The 23,586-nt window shown below is 41.2% G+C and overlaps 1 protein-coding gene across 1 annotated transcript in view; it reads right to left on the bottom strand.

Moving 5' to 3' along the window:
- Positions 1-10,127, bottom strand: part of MIPEP (mitochondrial intermediate peptidase) — a 93,641-nt gene extending 83,514 nt beyond the window's left edge. Inside the window, exons 1-6 of the mRNA XM_075198838.1 lie at positions 9,939-10,127; positions 7,758-7,931; positions 5,958-6,046; positions 4,729-4,815; positions 3,697-3,760; positions 2,009-2,191 (exon numbers count right to left, since the gene is read on the bottom strand). Coding sequence (XP_075054939.1) covers positions 2,009-2,191; positions 3,697-3,760; positions 4,729-4,815; positions 5,958-6,046; positions 7,758-7,931; positions 9,939-10,112 — 771 coding nt within the window. The 5' untranslated portion in view covers positions 10,113-10,127. The remainder of the gene's footprint in view (positions 1-2,008; positions 2,192-3,696; positions 3,761-4,728; positions 4,816-5,957; positions 6,047-7,757; positions 7,932-9,938) is intronic.
- Between the last annotated feature and the right edge of the window lie 13,459 nt (positions 10,128-23,586).

Below are 23,586 nucleotides of genomic sequence, written 5' to 3'. Positions count from 1 at the left end.
CTAGATAGCATCTGAGTAGATTGTAATATCATCTGTGCTAAAGAGGAAACAGACTGTCAGGGAGGTCACCCAGGCCGGTTCCTCCATCAGTGGAGCTGGAATATGCTGGGTTTGCGCAGGGGGGACCCCTGCTTCGCAGACAGAGCAGAGCGCCAACGGGTCCTTCTGCCCACATGGTAATTTTACATTATATCTTGAACATGTAAAATACTTTGCCATAGGGCCCTTCCCTTTATCTGTCATTTTTACAAAGGAAGGTACACCAAACACACAGCCTTAAATAGTTAGATTTTAGCTGAGAGATACAGAGAGAGAGAGAGACAGAGAGAACAGTGGAAAAAAAACAAGTAATCAACTAATCTGACATAAAAGTTGTACTTGTAATTTGTTAAACAACAAAATAATATATTGGCAAGTAGGAGAACTACAATATAACCCCTACTAGCCCACTTAGCAGTCAGCAAATACAGTAATATGTGTTTAAATAAATCAGATACTTAGCCCACAGGCCAAACAGGGGAGAAGTCCAACAGCAGTGTCCTGGTGCCTGCTCCCTCTGATCTGTGTGCTTTCCCGGGCTTCTCTTAGGCGCCAGAAGGCCAGGCTAGTCCAAGTTTTCATGGAGAGCAGGGGAGCTCTATGTCTTAGCTCCCCCCCCCCCTCTGATAATGCTGTCTCTCTGTAGGTTTTTCTAGAGTTCACCATTAGAAAAAAACGGGTGGTATACAGCAGAGTAGTGGAGACCTCAATTGAGGTCTCCGCAGCGGATTTGCACCCCGATGCCCCCTCCTATGTATGAGGGGGGATCTTGGTATGGCCCCCTTCTGTTCTCTCTCCTCCGCGGATTCCAAGATGGCCGCCGGCATTTTGTTCACTACGATAACCGGCACTCAATGTCCGCAGTGGCAGCGCCGGTTTTCGGGGAGGCCCCAAGAGTGACAGCGGTCCGGAGAGACCGCCTGTCACTCTGTATTCAGGCACCCTATTTACTCTGCCAGTGAGAGCCTCTGGCTCTCATCTGACAGAGCAGTGCCTGCGCTGCTGTTCTGGGAGTGTGTTCTCTATAATAGAACGCACTCCCAGGTCTGCCACCAAAAGAAGAACTTCCTATATAAAAAAAAAAAAAAAAAGGAATTAAATAAAATTAATTAAATGAAAAAAAACACTAGCAGTACGAAAACACTGCCCAACTCCATGGGCACCCTAAAAAAAACTGACAGGAAGAGGAAGATGCAGGGGGATTGTAGAGGAAAGGGGTCTGTCAGCAGTGCTAAAGTTAACTAGCTAGGTGCCAACTCCCATGCTCCCCTCCACAACCCATGGTAAGCAGTGTCCCCCAGACTGGATGAAAGAGAAAATCCTTATGTACAGTATTTGATGACATTTATTTTTCATGAACTACGGTACCGAACTAAACACTTCCACTGACATACAAACAAATACAATCATAGACAGTAAACGTGTCTCACGTAAAACGCAGCAAGGTAAGGTTAAATCAGGTAAACTGGGCCACAGAAACGTATTAGGGAATGTATTTGAAGCGGTACAGAGCGTGCCTGTTACCTAGTAGACTACAAGTCAATAGATCATTAGCCTTTTGTACACTACACTTGCTCTGCCTCTAATGTACAGCATCAAACACCATGGGTAATATAGCATTATTGACAGTTTTCAGGATAAACAGTTCAGTTATTTCATGTATATTATTTATCTAAGCATTATAGATCAGAATGTGTGTATTAATGTTTAATGCCCAGGTTTATGGGCTTTTTAAAACATTGAGACGCAGAATATTTAAAAATATAATAAAATGTAAAAATTCATTGTTCAGTAATTGCCCCATAGCAACAGAAAGCAAAACATCCCTCATAACCTTAGTCGCTGTTATGAAGTGGAGGCATGAAAGCAAGTGATAGGCCAGATTCTCGGGACTATTGGTACAGCCCACAAAATGTCTACCTCCACTGTGAGCGAGAGAGACTCCTGTGTACATCCAACCATCGCTTACCAGATCATTCGGAGAATCTGCGTGTAAACCATTGACTTGTATGTACTTCCCATCCCAGGAAAAGTGAGAGCGGATATGCTCAGGTATAAGACTTTTATCAATCTTATTAGGCAGGTTAGCTCCCATTAGGAAGTCATTACTCAAGTCTGCAATGACATCGTTCAGGTGGACAGCCTTCTGACGCTGCATTTAAACAAACACACAATGCAATTACAGGAAGAAAACGCTTTCAGTGAGAACAATGTATAAAGCAGAGGTAACCTTTTACTCTCACATTTGTTGAACTAAAAGTCTCTGTGTGTCCTGACAGCTACTATAACCTACCGCATAGTCAAGTAAAGGATAAAACTGCTGGGGAACAATGAACACAAAACCCATAACTCTTAAAATAAGTTTATCCAAACTTAAAAATATGAGTTTATCCAGCGATTATACCATCAGTATATAAACCCTCTCTTCATTTTATAGTTTATTCTTACAATGATTTACTTTTGCCTTCTGCATTTATTAAATGTCTACTGTGTCCTTATATTTCCCAGGTTTCCAACTTCTATTTTCATTTGGAAAGTCTGTTTCAAATAATCACTGACCACAGAGATTACAAAAACTGATTTAAGACAATATAAAACACCAGTTTATTGGTTTCACATGTATGATCAGACCTCATTACAAACCTTATAATATCTAATAAATAATATAAGTCTATTAGATAGTATGTTATGCTTTCTAATACAGAGACAGTATAGCATAGTAGCATGCTGCAAGCAGCACTCTAAAGGCTAAATTGCAGGTTTGAAAAAGTGGAGATGTTGCCTATAGCAACCAGATTCTACTTATTTGTTTAGTACATTCTACAAAATGACATCCATGATCTGATTGGTTGCTATAGACAACATCTCCACTTTTCAAACCCATAGTTTAGGAAATATACCCCCAAGTCTTATCTGACAACCTAACTTTTAGGGCAACACTCTGCTTCTCCCACTTTTTTACAATTGCAGCAATATGGGATTATTTTCTTAGGTGTTAAAATGCAGTTAATTAAATTTGTCCCAGGTTATTGTTGTTTGAAAAGAATTGAGGAACACATAATTAAACTATTACACTGGTCAGGTTCCGAAGTACGATATAAAGTCAATGCAAACATGTGATAATACCCAGACTAAAAAAATCCCCCCAAAAAAATCACAGACAATAATGAATGGGTCCCGAAGCTTTATCTCCCTATAAGTCACACTATGGTGGACTACCTGCCATAAAACCAACATTGTTTCCAATTGCCATACACTAGTCTATTCTCCAGGCTCTGCTGCCTGGAATACTTCCAAAGGTGCTGACAACACTGACTAAGCTTATCATAGATTTCTTGTAATCAGAAAGTGTCTTATTCGACAGTCCAAGGGGTATATTTACCAAACTGCGGGTTTGAAAAAGTGGAGATGTTGCCTATAGCAACCAATCAGATTCTAGCTGTCATTTATTTAGTGCATTCTACACAATGAGAACTAGAATCTGATTGGTTGCTAGAGGCAACATCTCCACCTTTTCAAACCCGCAGTTTAGTAAATATATCCCATAGAATCAGAAGTCTAAACACTGTACCATCATACTGCTCAGAGAGGGAAGAGCTTTAAGCAGGGATGGACACAGACAAAAATATTTCTCTTTGCATATTAAAATGAACCTACCTTTTCCTCATCCATATGAATGCCACTGATCTCGAAATCAAATAAAAACAATTCAGCCACCCGTCTTAAGAGGAAAAAGAAAAAACAAGATTAAATCCCTTTCGTTCTATTGCAGACATATTTTGCTACTGCAGAGAAAGACAACAATCACAGCACAAAGAGAATGAACAGTTTAACTCTCATAATAATCAATACTAAAAGGGTTAATGTGATTGACCAGAACAGGTGATCGCTTGTCAGCTGACCATGATCCTTTCTATCACGTTTTGCATTTTACACTAAATACTGTAGTGGGTGAAGGTAAATAAGCAACACCGCCAATGTGGTGTACAAATAACGAACGATAAATGCAGGGCAGCGGCTTCACCTTTGAGCGCAGTGGACATGGCGGGATGATGCTGCTGCAACATTTCTTTAAGAAAATGTTGGACAGGGCCCTGACATTGTAAAGGCCAGCCCTGGCCCTATATAAACATAAAACCCTGTCACACAAAAGATAAATCTCACATAAATGATGCCGATGTCTGTGTTTGTGCTATAGGATTCAGGATCTCAAATTAAATTTGTTTCCCAATGTACACCACAGACACACTTTATATCTACAGTAGTTTCCCAATGCTTATAACTTATGCAATAAGATGACATGTTTCAGTTTTCCTACATAATGAAGCTACTATCTACTCTATTTGTGCAGGACAATAGGGTATATTTACTAAAAGTTCTAAAAATGGAACAGTGGAGGTGTTGCCAATAGCAACCAGATTCTAACTATAATTTATCTAATATATTCTAGAGCTAGAACCCGTGTTGCTATGGGCAACACCTCCACTTTTCCATTTTAGAACTTTTAGTAAATCTACCCCAGTGTGTAAACTGAAACAAAGATCTGCTCAATGTGACAGAATGTGAAATCTCATGTCAGAAGAAATAATTAGTATTTACACCAGGCTATTCAAGAGTGCTATTTATTATTTTAATATATTTAGACAGCAAGCCATTTCTTAGCTTTTAAAGAATATATCTATACCCTACCTGGTTTCTGGGTCTAGAGAATCCATAACCGATTTGTTATCCAGAAGTCTCCTCAAACTTTGACACAACTCAATGTTGGTGTTTAATCTTTAAAATGAAACAATTAAAAACATTAAAGATTTTGAATTAGAAATATTATTTATTGTAAAGTGTCAAAAAGATTATAAAAACACAGAATTGAACACGGTCCTGGGAGCCACCTGCCTACTGAAAGCACCATATCACCTGCTATTAGACATAAACTACATGGATGCCAGCATTTTATCACCTACTGACAGTCTCAATGCTGTCCGGTAAGGAGACTAATATGAAATCCTACAATTGGAAGATACTGACAGTCAAACCGTAGGAAGCATATATAACTTGGATGATAGCCGATCGGCAAAATGGATTATGGGTGGGCATAAGGACAGTCGCACACCTAAACATTTGTAGCACTCCAATATGTTTTCTAATTTACTGTTGCTTTTCTTTAGCATGGTGGACACATCCAATCTTGTTGTGTCATTAACATGTATCTGCCGATTCTCAGCAGATCTATTTCGTCTCCCCAAATAGTGTTCAAAAATGTATTCTCAAAGAGGGTAATAAACTGCCAGAAATGATTTGTGTGAACATCCCATTTAAAGGGAAACAACCTTATATTACCCATGGAGAAACAGTGGACAGTAAGATATTTAAATGCTGTATAACCTGCAGAAATTGAACTATTAGATAAAAGGAACAAAACATTGACTTGAATTTTATATATTACCATCTGAATAAAAAAAAAAATGGCAGCCAAAAAGAAGCCGAGGCAGACCAACGCCTTAAAACAATGCTGAAATTTTAGCCAACACATTTGTGAACATTATAGGTCATGTTTGATCTGAAATGTATAAGTCAGCGTATTGAAAAGACAAATGGTAATGGTTTTAAGTGGGTTTTGCAGTGGGTTTTGCTGTGCCTTCCTCTGGACCAACACATCCAAAACATAACTTAAAAATAAAACACTTTGGACTTTTCTTACTGTTAGTCCAACCTAATGATGCAACCACGTAAGAATGAGTACATTTAAAAAAAATTGTAATAAAATTTCTAAAAAAACGCAATTGAAAAGACTAACGATGTGGATATAGAAATCTCATTAAAGTCTCTCATTCTCGCAGCATAACCACACAGCGGATATTTCACGCTCACAGTTACACACACACAAAGATCAGAACATGGCTAGGACGGGGTTAACATACTTCTCCACCATCGTGCCAATGTTCCTGAACGCTTCCTCGGCTGCTTCTCTGAATGAAGAGTCAGGATGAGCGATCTTCACAAAATCAGCCTGCAGATATGAGACAAAGGGTCATCTAAGCAGAAAATATACTTACAAATTATTATATGCTAAACACAACTGTTGCAACAAATCTGTTTACCCACCACAAGCTAGTGTCAGGCACTTTAGGAGGACAAGGCAGAAAATGAAGTGTCAGAGTAAAGTCAGGCTCAGAACTCTAGTGTTTGCTTTGGAACGTTTGGAAAACGATTTAACTGATGCGGCTGTGCCTACTGAGAACTGAGCTGTAGGGATCACTGTCCAGTTCTGGGGTACCTGGGGTCTGTCAGCATGGCTGGAAAAGAACTGCATACTCAGACCGATCATCCTCTGACCACGCTTGCCAACATGCCCAAAGGGAGGGGCTACCCATGCCCTTCCATGGTGGCCAACTCCATGGTGGGCATGGGTAGCTCCTCCCTTCCACCACCTCTATCTAATCTTCCTGTATATAACGCACACACCACTAAGTGGTTTGCACAGCATTTGCAGAAAGTGAAGAGTGTCAAATCAAAACAGTCAAAGTATATTTTATTTATATAAGTATATTCTTTATATAATTATTTTTCAATATATAAATCAATATATTATATAAACATTGGTTGAAGTTCGTCAAAGGGCTTTTCTAATATAAATATGAACTTAGACACTTTGATGGTAGTATTTGCGTGAGTTCCACCTTTATAATATAGGGGTATGATTTGCACCCAAGTCCCAGGATTTTACAGTCCATCAAACGCACCCAAATTTTAGGGGAAAGGAATAAAAAAAATATTTCAGTCCAAAAACACTGATAACACAGACTATTAAGGGGCATATTCAATTGGCAACGTTACTGTTAAAAGTAAAGCGGCCTGCGCATTATTACCGTTATTAAGGTAATAGTGCGCGTAATTATCGTTATTACGGTAATTCTAACGCCGGCTTTTTGCTTGCAGCTCAAGCCGGGTTAAAACTACCGTAATAACGGTAATAGTTTTAACTCAACTGTACTTCGGGGGGAATTGAATTCCCCGCTAAGTGTACCTAAATATATACACATTCCCCACTGTGCCTCTCTCTCCTGGAGGTGTGTGTCTCATTGTCTATCTCTGCCATCTCATGCCCTTCAGTGTCTCTCCCCCTCCTGAGTTCTGTGCCATTTCCCCTCCTGTGTTCTTAGTGTTCCTCTATCCCTGGGATGCATAGTAACTATGGGGGACATTGCTACAGTAAATCTGTAGTACTGCTTGCAACTTATTTGTAGAAGTGGCATTATTTCTGTGCATGTCCCAAGACCCAGATCCTGGAAGCAGAATGAGGTCATGTGCTGCAACAGCGCGACATAGTAACTGCACAGCAGCTGCTGGGTGTGGATGGATGGAAGACAAGGAGGTGTGCAGTCTTCTCCCTGCATCTTCCACACACACAGAAACCAAGCAGCAGGCTATCATGGCACCGTGTCCTTCTGCCACTACAGTTTGCCTCCCACTTTTACGTTTGGCTCCTCTACTGTGATGTCTGCAAGCACAGCAGGCAACAGTGGGACACAGAAGCAGACACACACACACTTCGCAACACCCATTTTTAAGGTCACAAAAAGTCCATCCCATGCCCCTCCCCCCCCCCCAAAAAAAAAAATCCCAGTACCTAATGCCTTAGCTGTTCTACTATGCCACTAGCACCTGCATAAATAAAATGTTTAACGCACAGGAGGACTTATTTATACTTTTGTTCTCACCAGGTCAGCAACTCTACATAGCTCATCGCTGAGCAGGTCAAACATCTTCACAGTCTCCGCACTTGGAGGCGTAGTACACACTTTGTCCACCAGGGACTCTGCTTTTCTCAGGGCATTTTCTTGAACTACCTGAAATCCCTCCGGAGAACTTAACTCAGGAACTCCAAAGAGACCCTACAATGTATAAAAACCCAATGTTAGATATGAATTACTTAAATAGCACTATGTAACATGAGGCAGTATGTACGAATGAATAATAGCAATGCCACTCTCTGTGCTAGATGGTAACTAAGAAATCACATGGAATAAACATTACTTGGAAAGACACACTGAACATTTTCTGTTCTCCCCCAGGCATGACATACAATCTGCAGGATTGTTTCTTGTTTGTGGGATAACCAAACAATAGTCAACGGCCATGAATGTTTATGAGATAATCACCTGCTACTGACACCCAGGGAGCCTCGCCAGTGGTAAGCAAGGCGGGGGACTACTTGGTAATTACTTTGGCTTAGGGATGTCTTAAAAAATTATGGAGACCCTAACAGTGCCTTGAACTGAAAAAGTTTGGGATCCACTGGACTAGTCAGCTACAGTATATTTAAGCTTTTACCTATTGTTTAAAACAAACAAAAAAAAACATTACTTCTTGTGAAGTTGGTAAAATTGGTAGATGACTTTAAAATTCAAGTCATTTAGCCTCAAACAAGGTGACAACGTTGTATAATATTGATGCTAGCGAGACAACACAATGACTAGGCTGTTACAGCACATAGCATGGTGCAATGTGCTGTAAACCATAGGAAATAGATTTTAAATAAAAGAAAACATGGTGTATGTATGCATGTATATGTGTGTGTGTATGTGTAATTTATATATATATATATATATATTTACACATACACACACACACAAAAATGCTATTATAGTCACATCTGGCTGGAATCTTAGTGGACATAATTCAGAATTATTACTCCTCAAGCAATATCAACTTTATTAAACACCTAAGGAATTACCTGGCTGTTGGAGAAGGTTGGCAACTACACTATGTTTGGTGACAAAAACTTTTAACATAATACAAAACATACTATATTGCATTGTTCCCTACCACAATATTTAATTAAATAGGAATGAATGAATGCAATCGGAGTACAAGAGTGGTGTGACCACTGTATAAACAAAATGAAAACATTAGACACACCCCTCTTTTCAATTCACTCTCCCCCCCCATTTCATTAAATACTTGTGGTAGAGCACAACAGCAGTGTATAGATATATATACAATTTAAGAGGAACTCATTCACGGCAGCTTGCTTAACTTTAATGTGATTAGAAGTGTGCGCTTCCAATCAGCTTCAACAACATATCCTACATAAACAACTTCTGCCACACTGTATCATCCTGATGTATATATATAGGTGTATTAGACTTGATCATCCTGATGTATATATAGGTGTATTAGACTTGCTCTACACACTATAGTAAGTAGTGTCAATTCACATAAACTATAGAGGCAGCAGAGATGTATTAAAAAAAAAACAAGCATCATGAACACTCTATTCTACAATGCCACTGAAATGCATGTAAACAGAGAATGATAATTGCAGGCTTTGTGCTTCATCCACAACAGGGTTAGGAGCTTAGATGTTGATGGAACTGTGTATAACTCAAAATGATTAGTGTCAGTATCACATCCCAGATAAAGCAGAGCTGCACTGTACAGAACATCACCAATGTACACAAGGAGTACAACCTTAAACTGTGTTTATCTCAGAATAGTGTAATACTGACTGCCAGATGTGGGGAGAGCATGGGACTTGACCAATCCTCAACAGAACAGACTTGGGCAGCCTGGGTGGCTTTTGTCTAACTACAGCTCCCAGAAAGCTCTACCAGCTAATACTACTACAACTAGGTCACCAGACTCGGGCATATGTGCTTATATAAAGTGGTCTCTGATCTACCACTCATAGCAATTTAATTTATTTGCTGCACAAATTAAACTTTCATAACTGCACTGCAGTGTTTTGGAAGATTGGGTTGTATGACCTAATGCACTCCCCACCCATTGCCCTCAGTGTGTGCCTCCCATGTAGCAGCACGGTGCAGTAACCTGCCCATAGCACGATGTGTGACAGCCATGCAGGGCGCAGACCGAGGACACGTGACCCCGCCTCTCACCGTGTTCTTCTCGAACACATCCAGCCTCCACTGCTGCTTCACATTGAAGGCGGCCCCGACGGGGGCCCAGCCCGTGCTGACCGAGCGCTGTGTGGACGCTGCCCCGGCCTGGTGCCAGAGGGCATAGAGAACCCGCCGCACGGACAGCATGCTGGCACTGTGAGCCCGGAACATGCAGGAGGAGACGTCACAGAGGCGCCCATTGGTGGAAGACATTAACCCCTCACTCACCACACTACAGTTTAGTTGTTTGGGGGTTTTTCTCTGCCCATGTGCTGATTAAAGGACAAGACTGTTATTACTTGTTAGGTTATTGAAGATGGTTTTATATATTGTCATATTTTCGTGATAGGCATTGTAGTGTATTTAGACTTTGGCTTTTATATTTTGCAGGAAATCTGAATTGGAAGAAAACAGCAAAATTTACTTTTCCATGATTGTACTAGTGGTTTTTAAAGCAATTAGCAAGTCCCCTAGAAAATTTTCTTAAATATCTTAATATATTTCTCCCGTTCGTTTTGAGACCTGGGGGTAAATGTATCAAGCTGAGAGTTTTCCGGCGGGTTTGAAAAACCAATCAGATTCTAGTTATTATTTATTTAGTACATTCTACAAAATGATAGCTAGAATCTGGTTGCTATAGGCAACATCTCCACTTTTCAAACCCACCGGAAAACTCTCAGCTTGATACATTTACCCCCTAATATGTATAATTTTCTCTAGTTTAGGAAAAGTCATTAGGGCTAGGGCAGTGATAGCCAAATTGCATTCCTGATAATCCATTAGGCTTCTACCTAGGGCGTAAGGCATTTTTTGGGGGTTGGGGGCAAAATTTGGGGTGAAAACTGTTACAGGGAGAGTAGTATAGTAAGGTTTTAATCTTGACATCCATGGTAAAGACTGAAGACAATGGGCCTTAATCATTAAGGTACGAATACTGAGCGCATTGTTATATGGCCGTACTCCCGAAGTCAACAAAGAAGGCCAGACACTGCAGGATAAGTACAATACCTACGTGGTATATCAAATCTCAAAAAAACTCACAGAAAAAAAGAATAGGCAAATTAATGTTACCTGTCAATAATATAGTCATTTATGAGTATAAATGGAAATATTAATATATATAAATATACATATACACACATATATATATATATATATAAATATACATATACACACATATATACATATACATATACACATATATATATATATATATATATATATAAATATACATATACACACACATATATATATATATATATATATATATATATATATATATATACATATACACACACATATATATATCCTTTGGAAAACATTTATTAGGCTGTCCTTGATGTCTGCAGGGAAAGACGGATGGTGACCGTAAACCACAAAGAATGGACTTCTTGAAGATGACTCATGATACATGTTGTTATGAGCGAATTCAGCCCATGGAAGTAAATCTACCCAGTTGTCTTGGTTGGCTGAGGAGAACATCCTTATGAAAGTTTCAAGATCTTGGTTGACTCTCTTGGTCTGTCCGTTTGATTGAGGATGGTAGGAGGATGAGAGTGATAATCGAATACCCAAGGTCTTACAAAGGGCTCGCCAGAATCTGGAAACAAATTGCACTCCTCTATCCGAAACAATCTCAGAAGGACATCCAAGAATTCGGAAAATCTCTATGATGAAATGATCAGCCAGAGTAGATGAAGAAGGTAAACCGGTCAAAGGAACGAAATGTGCCATTTTCGAAAATCTATCCACCACTACCCAGATGGTATTACACTTATTACTCGGAGAAAGATCGGTGACAAAGTTCATACTAATATGGGTCCAAGGTTTGAAAGGAATGGGTAGTGGTTGAAGTAATCCCACCGATGTTCTGCGGGGAGTTTTAAACTGGGAACATAGCTCACAAGCTACCACAAAGTCTTTGACATCTTTCCTCATAGAGGGCCACCAGTAGCTTCGAGAAAGGACTTCTAAGGTCTTGCGTTCACCCGAATGTCCAAACGTGAGGAGTGAAACCAAGACAAAATTTTCCTCCTTAGAGATGGAGGCACGAGGGTTCTCCCAAATGGTAGCACCTTGATGGACGAAGTGGCCAGAGACACACATTTGGGGTCTAGTAAAGAATGGTTAGGACCATCTTCAACTTCTGAGGACGTCACAAATGCCCGAGACAGGGCGTCTGCTTTTTTATTCTTGGAAGCCGGTTTGGAGGTTATAATAAGTTCAAAACGGGAAAAGAAAAGAGACCATCTTGCTTGACAGGGATTCAAACATTGGGCTGACTGTAGATATGACAGATTTTTGTGGTCCGTAAAAATGGTTACAGGATGACGAGCTCCCTCCAGCAGATATGTCCACTCCTCTAATGCTGCTCGTATGGCCAACAACTCCTTGTCCCTGATGGTATAATTCCTCTCCGCAGGTAGAAGACCTCGGGAATAGAAGGCACAAGGATGGAATTTTTGTTGCTCCGATCTTTGGGATAATATAGCCCCTAGGCCAACATTAGAGGCGTCTACCTCTAGGAAGAAGGGAAGCGTCACGACAGGCTGTCGAAGAACAGGAGCGGAAGAGAAGACTCCTTGAGAGACTGGAAAGCTTGAAGAGCCTCAGAGGACCATTGTTTAGTGTTAGCCCCCTTGCAGGTCAGGGACACTATAGGAGAGGTGGAAGGTCGGATAAATCCTCGCTGGAGGTTCTCTTTAATATACTCAGATGTTGCTTGAGTCTCAGGTAATGAACGTGGATACACACGGCCCCTAGGAGGATTCTTGCCAGGTTGTAAGTCAATCGGACAATCCCATGCCCGATGAGGAGGAAGGCGTTCTGACTGAACCTTATCGAACACATCCGCAAAGGAAGCATACTGTGGAGGGAGGCCCAGTGGACACGAAGAAAAGGAAGACTGCTGTATTTTGAGTGGAACTACTTGAGAGAGACAACGATGACGACATTCGGGACCCCAGGAAGTGACTTGAGGAGTGTTCCAGTCAATCTGAGGGGAATGAAGTTGGAGCCATGGAAGGCCTAGTACGATGGGACTGGTAGTAACAGGAAGGATCAGTAAAAAAAAAATTTCTTGGTGTAAGGCTCCAATTTGAAGAGTCAGTGGAGACGTACTTTGAGTAATGAGACCATTAATTATACGTGATGCATCGATAGCAGTCACAGCAATAGGTACCTTTAAAGAAATCACTGGTAGGGACCATTGATTCACTAGGGAAGTAGAGATAAAATTTCCGGCAGCTCCAGATACTATAAGTGCTTGAGACACAAAGGATTTGGTAGCAAAGGAAACGGTGACATCAAAAACACAAACTTTCACATTCTTAGAACATGGAGAGGACTCCAGGAACCCTAACCTTACCTCTCCAGAACTGGTTAGGGCCTGGCATTTTCCAGACTTCCTAGGACATGAGTTCAGCATGTGCGTAGAGTCAGCGCAATAGATACAGAGTCTATTTTTCACTCTTCGTTCTCTCTCCTCTGATGTTAGTTTAGAGCGACCTACCTCCAAAGATTCTACTGGAGGTGGAGAATGACAAACTTGGGATACTGAGCGAAGAGACGCTTTGCAGGAAGTTACTTTCTCGGAATCTCTCTCACGAAACCTCATGTCTACACGATGGCAAAGGGAAATCAAATCATCCAAGGAGGAGGGTAATTCTTGGGAGGTCAGTGCGTCTTTAATCTTATCGGAAAGACCCTGCCAGAAGGCGGCGATCAGTGCCTCAGTATTCCACTGAAGTTCAGAGGCAAGTATCCGAAATTGAATGACATACTGAGCTACAGTCCGAGATCCTTGGCTTAGTCGGAGGATACTGGAAGCTGCAGAGATAACACGACCAGGTTCGTCAAAAATACTTCGAAACGTAGAAATAAACATGGCACTATCTTGCAATAAAGGGTCATTTCTTACCCACAGAGGGGAGGCCCATGCAAGAGCCTGTCCGGAAAACAAAGAGATGAGGTAGGCCACTTTGGAACGATGAGTAGAAAAGTTATGAGGTTGAAGTTCAAACTGAACGGAGCATTGGTTCAGAAAGCCCCTACAGGTTTTGGGACCTCCATCATATTTGGAAGGAGTAGGCAGGTGTAGCGTGGGAGTGATGGACACCTGAGATGACACTGGGGAAGAAGATGGAGGTACTGGAGGATCAACAGTAGCTGCTACATTTTGCTCAGGGATTCCTTGGGAGGCTAAAGCCTGACAATATTGCAACAACTGTTGTTGGCGAACATCTTGTTGTTCGATTCGAGTGACCAGATACTGCAGCATCTCTTTAGCTGTTGGTTCCGATCCTGGGTCTGTCATGGCCTGATCTTACTGTCACGGGCACTAGGAGTCTTGCCCAGGAATTCACCAGATGACTGGGCTTACCAGAGCGGTGAAGTTAACACAACGGTCCTCTGGTAGCAGGGTGACTAGCGGAACATATATCACAGCAGATGGAGAGAGGATGCCAATAGAGAATAGGAAAGTCAGTGACTTGCAGCTATCTTGGTCAATGAGTCAGCGACTAGCTGCTATTGTGGAAAGGCAGATTTGAACACGGAGATCAGGATGGACGTGAGCAGATGCAGGAAGGTAGCAGGGAAGTCAGTGGGCTGCGTACAGCAAGTTGTACCACTGCTTATGGTGAGAAGACTAGTCCAGGTGCAGGTAGGTAGCGGGGAAGTCAGTGGTCTGCGTACAGCAAGTTGTACCACTGCTTATGGTGAGAAGACTTGTCCAGGTGCAGGTAGGTAGCGGGGAAGTCAGTGGTCTGCATACAGCAAGTTGTACCACTGCTTATGGTGAGAAGACTTGTCCAGGTGCAGGTAGGTAGCGGGGAAGTCAGTGGTCTGCGTACAGCACGTTGTACCACTGCTTATGGTGAGAAGACTTGTCCAGGTGCAGGTAGGTAGCGGGGAAGTCAGTGGTCTGCGTACAGCAAGTTGTACCACTGCTTAATAGGTGAGGATGTGTACAGATGCCGATGAGTGGAGGCATACAAAGGGTAATAGGATGAAGACACTGAGAGCACAGAGGAACTTGATCCCAACAGATATGCAGCGTATCCAGCAAAGTCTATAACGGTATGTGTGGCGCTGCTGGGTAGAGAGACTTGCTCAGCACAGCTATGCAGGCCAATAACGGATAGTCAATCACAAGTATGCATATAACGGCTGAGTAGTACAGCTAGTTCCAAACAAATATGCAGCGTAACAATAACAGTCTATAGCGGGTATGGATACCGCTGCCAAGAAGAGAGGCTTGTCCTAGCGGATATGCATAGTAAACGTGGAAAGTCAATAACAAATAGGCATACCTCTATTCAGTAGAACAGTCTGTCCACAGGAAGATGCAGGGACTGCAGAGACGCTGAACGGCAGAAACGGGTATAGCAACCACAGGTGAGTAGAACCGGTAATCGGAGACCAGCTGAGGACACAGGCAGGAAGCAGGAGACTGTGGCAGGTATGGAAACCAGCGATGAGTAGCACAGGGAATCCACAGGAAACTGAAGACACTAGTAGAACACAGGAGACTGTAGCGGGTATGGAAACCAGCGATGAGTAACACAGGGAATCCACAGGAAACTGAAGACACTAGTAGAACACAGGAGACACCTTCAGAGACTCACAGGGAATGAGACTCAAAATGAGGTAATGAGCACAGGTGCCTTAAATAGGGAGAGTTGCCTGATCAACCAATTAGATTAAAAGCAAGGGTCACAAGAGTTCTTGGGTGCTGCGCATGCGCAGTCCATCAGGATGGCGGACGGCCGCGGTTCAGGACAGGTGCCGGCAGGAAGGCTAGGGAGCCACGCACCAGCGTAGAGGCACTCACGGTCCGGTGAGTGACACCTTTGAATAACACCGTTATGTTTCCTTGCCCACATAAGTTAGGCCTCCATTAAATGTAAACTTTTCAGGTGCTTCCCCGGCACTTGGCCAGCAGCGGGAGACAACTTTCAAATATCTGTCATCGGCCAGTGTGACATCACCGACTGCCGGAAATTGCCTTGTAAAAGCCTATCTAAGACAAACTCTGGCACTGATCCTGTGCCAGAGTATTGGATCACTGGTAGATCTGTTCGTAGTTCCTGTTTGAATCTGAACCTTAGATCTCTTATTGGGACTTCCTGTTGCCGACTATTCTTCAGCTTAACAATTCTGGTTCCATTGGATTCTTAGTTTGACTACCCTGACTATTCTTCTGCTCCTCTTTCCCAGTCCCGTTTAGATTTCTAGCTTGACCTCGGCTACCTCAACCATTCTTCTGCTTCACGTTTCTGGATTCACTTGAATCTCCTGGTACTGACCCGACTAGTCCACTATGCTTTGTTTGTGACTCCGGCTACCTCGCTAGTGACTGGCACTGAGGGCCGTGACCTGCAGCCCAGGCCCAGACCAAAATCCAGGTGTCGGCAATAGGAATAGAGAGCAAAGTCTCTACGTCTGCCTAGATTCAAAGCTGGTTTTACTGTAGAAGAGACCTAGGGCAAATATCAAGCATGGAGCCATCAATAGTGCTGCAACTGTACGTAAAATGCAGATTTGCATACAGAACAGACATTAGGCAGTACTCGAATATGAAAATTTAACTAGAAAAGTTAAATATACATGAATGTAATAATATGTAAAAAAAAAGGCATTAAGTAAGTTGTACATTAAGGTAAACCCTGCATTAATTAACTCCCTTTACATAAATCTTACCAAATTAATACTGTTCTACAAAATCAATATTAATCTCTCCTCACACCCATTTAAAATAATAATTATTACAATTAGGGTTGACTGTAGCAATGTTATAGTTTATTTAACGCAAACACTAACTGGGAGGTTCCTAGAACCTGGCAGATCATGTGATTGGGGCATCTGGGGAGCTGGAATAGTGTGCAGCTGCCCATAAATAGTAAATACACATCACCATACTTGCCAACTCTCCCGGAAAGTCCAAGAGACTCCCGAAATTCGGGTCAGTCTCCCGGACTCCAACGAGAGCTGGCATTTCTCCCGCATCCCAAAATTCAGTTGTGTAAATGACGCGATTCACAGAGAATTGTGTCATTTTGGCCCTGCAACAAAACACAATTTTTCTCGTGGGGGCGGGGCCAAAATGACGCAATTTGAGGTATAATTTTTCAGTCAGCAATTTAGTTTTTAATGGTTTTAGTCAGATTTCTCAATACTTTTGATACAACAGTATTATTACTAATTAAACAGATGACTGCCTGCACCAAGATATCAACACTTTGTGCATGATGTGGGCTGTACTGTTATCATTATTAATAGACCTCTTGATTTTAAAGAGAGTTTATATCAAGTAAATAACTTTGGTGTTGAGAATGATGCTACTTTGTATAATTACAGTTTTAACCTTATTGGTTATTTTATGGCTAGAGAAATCCCAGGGGACAAACAGGCAAAAAGTGTATTGATTAGGGATAGTTATCATAGATATGCATGAATTTGCCCCTAGCCAGAGCTCCAAATATATAGGCCGCATACAGCAGTCAGGGCTTTGGCTAGGGTGGAAGGCAAGTTCACCATATGTTTTATGTAGGAGGTCGTGGGTCATCCATAAATTCATAAATATTTCTGTATTGATGATCTGTGTATAGAGCTCACAGGCTTCTATAATAGTATACTTCTTATTGTTAATAATCTTCATTTTACTTTTTTAACACTTAGAGGCCTATTGATCAAAGTTTGTCCTGATCTATCAAGGGGATACTGCCGGTTACCTAATATGGGGAAACCTATTTAAGAAGGACAAGATGGCTATAGTGGAGGATTCCAGAGGAAATAATCCACTATATCCATTCTCCAGCCCCCCTCCCAGAATCCTCCAGCCCCACTGGAAAATCCTCCAGCCCTCTCCCAGGGCTGTTGTCACCTCTGGAACACATAAGAAAATGTTTATTCTGTTAATAAAGGATGTTTTTCTATCTTTTCCTTTGACTTGATTTAAAATTATTTTAAATCTATTTTTTTTACTCATTTATTTCTTCTTTTTTTTTTTTTAAATTGAAAGTGGAACTGAAAGATCAATTTCAGGCTTCCAGAACCAGTGCACAGTGCTGGGACACATATAGGTAGATGGACCCAAGATTGTCTGGAAGCGGTAAGATATCTCTTACCACTGCTAGCCAGTATTGCCGAGCTGCGGAAAATCTCTCAGTTTATATTCTATTGCTGTGGTACGCAACAATAAAAAATCATTGTTTTCACTGCATATTGATAAATAGTTCTGTAAACGTTATATCCTGATAAACTGGAACCAAATCTTAGAAATAAAATGTGCCTAAAAGTGTCTGACTGCAACTAAGACAGAGTATTTAAGACCAGAAGGGTTAAGAATTATTAAATAATTTTCAGTACAAACAGAGATGGTAAAATAAGATGATCATTATCATATGCTTTCAGGCTATTTATATTATGGTGGTAGCACATTGACATGTTTATATGGTGTTATAGGCACATTATAGTACGATATGTTGTTAAATAAAACTAAAATAATGGGGCACTTTTTCTGTGCATCAGTTGGCACAAAATACACTAGGGTGAGTGTGCTTACTGTTATTGGTTTCAGATTAGAGATGTTCGTGTGTCCCTACTTTTGAACTGCACATTAGAGTGGATTTAGCTTTGAGTAGGGCGACATTCAGATCGAAGTTAGCAAGAAAAGGTGCTTAAAAGCAAGTGCATTATTACAGCATTGAGTAGGGCTATTTTTCAGGATAGAAAATTAGCCCTTTATTGGATCCTGTTATTGGTTTCCCTGGTGGGCCCTTCATGCCCCAGTCCGACACTGTGTATGATCAAATCTGTGTATATTGGTCCACTACGTGCTAGGCACAGAACCCATCTGTTTAGTGATCAGACCAGTGGTGTTACTGGGCTGATATATGGGGGTATGCCATATCGTAACCTCTCCTACTGCTTTCATTGTAAAATTATCAAATTCCATTCACTTACAGTGCATACCGCCACTTCTAAATTTCCACTGGATCAGACTGAACTTTTGACTCTGGGTCAGGCCAGTAAAGGTACATTCTCTCTGGTGGCAGTCACTCACCTTCATCCATATGGCTTTGAGAAAATTACTCTCACAGGGAGGACAGGAAATAAAACTGTTCTCTGCTGTTTAGAACTTTGTACCAAGACACTGGAATGTTGATGACATACATGAATGACTGTGATGTATACAGATTCTACAAGTCTTAGAATCATATCATGGACCATGTCTCTGACAGGTAAGTGGTGTTGTGTTGTTGTCCAGGTATTTTCCTAGAAATTATTTGGAGGGTAATTCAGGCCACTTGCTGCTGGCCGGACAGGCGAGCCAATCCATTTAAACTTTTGGTGCCATCGCAAGCCAATCAGGGCTCGCGGCAACGGCCAATGATGTCTGCGCGCCCGCGGTTTTTTAAGGCGCTGGATGCCGCCATTGAGACAAGGCTCTGGAGCTTTAGGAGGGCAGAAGGCCCTAGAGTTTAGGAGGCTGCCAGGCCCTTGGGTTGAGCAGGGCGCCAGGCCCTTTGAGTGAGCAGGGCACCAGGCCCTTGGAGTGTAGTAGGGCCCCAGGTCCTTCAGTGTAGAGAGGCACAGGCCTCTGGGTGAAGGGAGCGATAGGTTCCCACCAGCGTAGCAGGGTGGCTGCCCTGTAGTGTAGCAGGACATTGGGTCCTTTCACCTAGAGGGACAGAAGGTCCCTGATGGTTAGCGGGGCAGTAGGCCCTTATAGTTGGTAGTGGGCGTTCGGCCCAGGTCTAGCAGGACGCTAGGTCCCGAAGTAGTGTAGGGGACACGTGGTCCCTTGGTAAGTAAGTAGTAAAGTACTGGAGCGGTTTACAGAATCCCCCCATCCATCCATAAGGGCACCTAAAATCCTGAGCCCCAGGACATGGTCGGCTTAACAGCCAAGGCTCGGGCCGCGGGCGGAAGCCTGCGTAGCGACAGAGTGGCAATAGACCTGGACGGCTGAAGACGGGTGAGTAGGAGAATCCTGGTCGCGGAGTCAAAGGGTACGGTGCGTTCCATAGCGGTCCCTCGTGAGTGAGTGTGTAGCTGGGGTGTTGGGGAAGGGATTGTTCTTTGTGGCTTTGTACTTCCAATTGTATTGGATAGTGGTGATATAGACTGATTGTCTGATTTAAAATCCCTATTCAATGAAAATCATGTGGATAAGGAAAATTGTAGTCTGATATTTGATATTGATAGATCTAGGGGAAAACAGCATACTACAAATCAATCACTTTTTAGGAATAAATCAAGTTTTTTTTCCCACTAAACATAAAAGTCTAGCTATAACCCTTTTTTATAATAAGACACTGAATGATTTTAGATCTCTTTGTAGTCCAAGATTATCACAGGGAGTTCGGAATATAAGCACAATAACAAAAGAAAGTGTTTAAGAATTTTGGGAGTAGGTAATCTCACAGGATGCGAAAAACAGGCCCTTAGGGAACTTCAGAAGGACTCCTCCCTAGTCATAAAATAGGCAGACAAGGGGGGTGGAGTGGTGGTGATGGATAGAGAACATTATATTAATGAAGCTATGAAACAACTTACCAACGATCTATTCTATCAACCACTGGATAATGACCCGACTCAGAGTTTTCAGTTGGAATTGAAGATGTTTCTCCAAGAAAACTGTAGACAAGGAACCATAATGAAAGATGAGTATATGTTTCTATACAGTGAGCATCCTGTGGTTCCAGTGTTTTATCATCTACCTAAAATACACAAGTCCCCAGTTCTGCCACCAGGGAGACCGATCATATCGGGAGTAGGGTCTCTTACTTCCAATCTGTCTATGTATATAGATCATTTCCTGCAGGGTTATGGTTCTAGTCAGAAGTCCCATATTAAGGATACTATACATATGTTAAAACTAGTGGAGCCAATAGAATTGGATGATGAATATAGTTTTTTAACTCTGGATTTACAAGCCCTCTATACTAACATCCCACGCAGGAACGGTATTGAGGACATGAAAACGTATCTTAAAGGTGACAGTGAAATTCCCTGTGGGAAAAAGAAGTTTATCTTGGAGGCAATTGCATTTATTTTATCACATAACTATTTTTGTTTGAAAAACGGTTTTATTTACAGATTACCGGAACTGCGATGGGGACCATGTTCGTGCCGAGTTTCGCAAACTTATATATGGGCACCTTTGAACAACAGTTCATATGGGATGGCCCATTCGCCGCAAACCTGGTCCTCTATGGACGCTATATAGACAACCTTTTCGTTATATGGAAGGGCAGTCAAGACTCAGCTTTAGATTTTGTAAATTTTCTGAATATTAAGACCTTTAATTTGACATTTACTCACACGTTTAATAAATACAAGATTAATTTTCTAGATATAACTTTATCTTTTAAAGAGGGTAAAATTGTTACATCCAATTATAACAAACCAGCCGATGTTTGTAGTTTTTTGCATTTTAGGAGTGGTCATCATAGACCCTGGGTGAAAAACATCCCTAAAAGTCAGGTAGGTCGTTTACGAAGGAATTGCTCTACCGACCTCGAATTTAGAAGCCATTTGAATATAATGCTGGATTCCTTTAGATCTAGAGATTATCCGGAAGCTCTATTGGAGACAACTAAAGAATATGCTCTGTCTCTAAATAGGGAGTCTCTTCTTCGAAACACCAAAAACTCAAAACTGAATGCTAAAAAGTATGAAAGCTTGAAGATTCCTGCTTTTGTCTCAAAATATAACTCTAAATCCAATCAGATTACTAACATCATTAAGACCAATTTTAGTTAATTGAAGATGGGTAATGTTTTATGTGATCATATTGAAGAAAAACCTGTTATTATTTTTAAGAAGAATTTAGATCTCAAAAGGATCTTAGCCATGAAGGTAACCCAAGTAGTTTGACGGTGGTAGGGGTTGAACATATTATAAATACTGAAAGGAGAGGAGACAGATTTATCAGCGTGGATTTTTAAATTAGCCACTCTATTTCCTACAGGTCTGAATGAAGCCTTAGACCATTACTGTCTCAATTAAGAAACTGGTCATGTTCCCTCGGTTTCTAAATTATAAGATCTCTTCAGAATGTAATTATACGGATTAATGAACCCCTCCTCCTATTTACTTGGGTCTATATGTGTTTTTTTTACAAATGGTTGAGGCATCATACTTGGGTTTATTGGAAGATTGGTGTTTATGTATCTTATTACTTGATAGATGTGGCTGATTTATACTGGCATCTGTATATAGTCGTATTACATTATAAAAGGATTACTAAGGAGTCTGCGTGTTAAAAATAGAAAATAAAGTTGCTTATGGATATTTACCGATAGCGAATTACTTTGAGAGTGCCAGTGTAAATATTTACACATCATGTGTAGGCGATCTTACAGGTATAAACCTACATCTGCTTATCAATGTCAAACACGCTGTTGATACATATGAAGGAAGGAATGTCTTTTTTATAAATATCTTTTAATAATATCACTGTTATATTGGTAACTGTAAACAGATAATTTTAATGAATGTTTATACTTAAAACTCTGGTTTTGCAAAACAAAAATAGTATTGTGGGTTGAGTTAATGCAAATTGAAAACTTTAATCAGTAACCACACCTGTGATTTGGGCTCCCTATTTAAAGAACATACACAGACCCTAAGCAGCTTTGAAAAAGTGCCAAGTACCGGCATGAAACGCGTCAGCGAGGTCTGTGAATGTCTCACATTACCTGTGGACATTGTATTCTACTCCTGTTGGCTCACATACAATATTGCAACAGCGGAACTAGTGTTACTATTACTCGATATCAGCGGGATTCCATTTGAAGCTGCGCGTGATTGCTCTAAGGAAAGCAGCATTGGAAAAGAGGAATCACCACTCCCCTGTTAGCGGGCTTCACCTGGAGCCACGCAGCATTGCGCTAAGTACCATAGGACAAAGCAGGAAGGTACATATGGAGCAGGTTCGTGACTAAAGTTTGTGTTGCCATACATTAATTCCCTCTGGAGGGGTGAAGACGACACGGGTAAGCAATGTGTTATCATTTGTCTGAACTCTATTAACTCTATTACCCGATCCCGGGTAGTCAAAAGGGAGCCGGACGATTGTTTCAGCATACCAACTTGCCATACAATAGGAAGAAACATTATTATGGTCACAGAGGAACACTCTTAAATTTACTGACAACTTATGAGGTGGTCTAAGCTGAAGTCATAGCCCCCTAAGATATACCTATTTCTGAATTATGGGAAAAGCTTTTTTACACTTGAATGAAGAAATACAGTTTCTATAATCAACCCAATTAACTACCTCAGTACTGATGTTTTTTTTTATATTATATATGATTCAATTGATGGTCTAATTGCCGACTGGTGATGTTTTTTATATTTGTATAGATTTTTATGACCGCTTTTGTCTGGTGAATAAACATTGTACCTTTTTTGATCTTTTATGTCTTTAATGATTCCCTTCTGCTTCTTAAGAGAGACTTCAGTCATATTGATTTGATTACAGGTGTCACAGGGTTTCCACAGCGCAGCCCAATTTTCTTTTTTCTTGTCTGATATATATAAGAACAAAACTTATTTTTAAGTAAAGTTGGTGTGGCGGGTAGTAGCAGGTGTGTAGAGGGGGTGCAGGAATAATAGTAGATGTGCAGACTCC

Source organism: Mixophyes fleayi, chromosome 2, assembly GCF_038048845.1.
Source record: "Mixophyes fleayi isolate aMixFle1 chromosome 2, aMixFle1.hap1, whole genome shotgun sequence".
Lineage (NCBI taxonomy): Eukaryota > Metazoa > Chordata > Amphibia > Anura > Limnodynastidae > Mixophyes > Mixophyes fleayi.
This window is presented reverse-complemented; position numbering and strand designations above follow the sequence as displayed.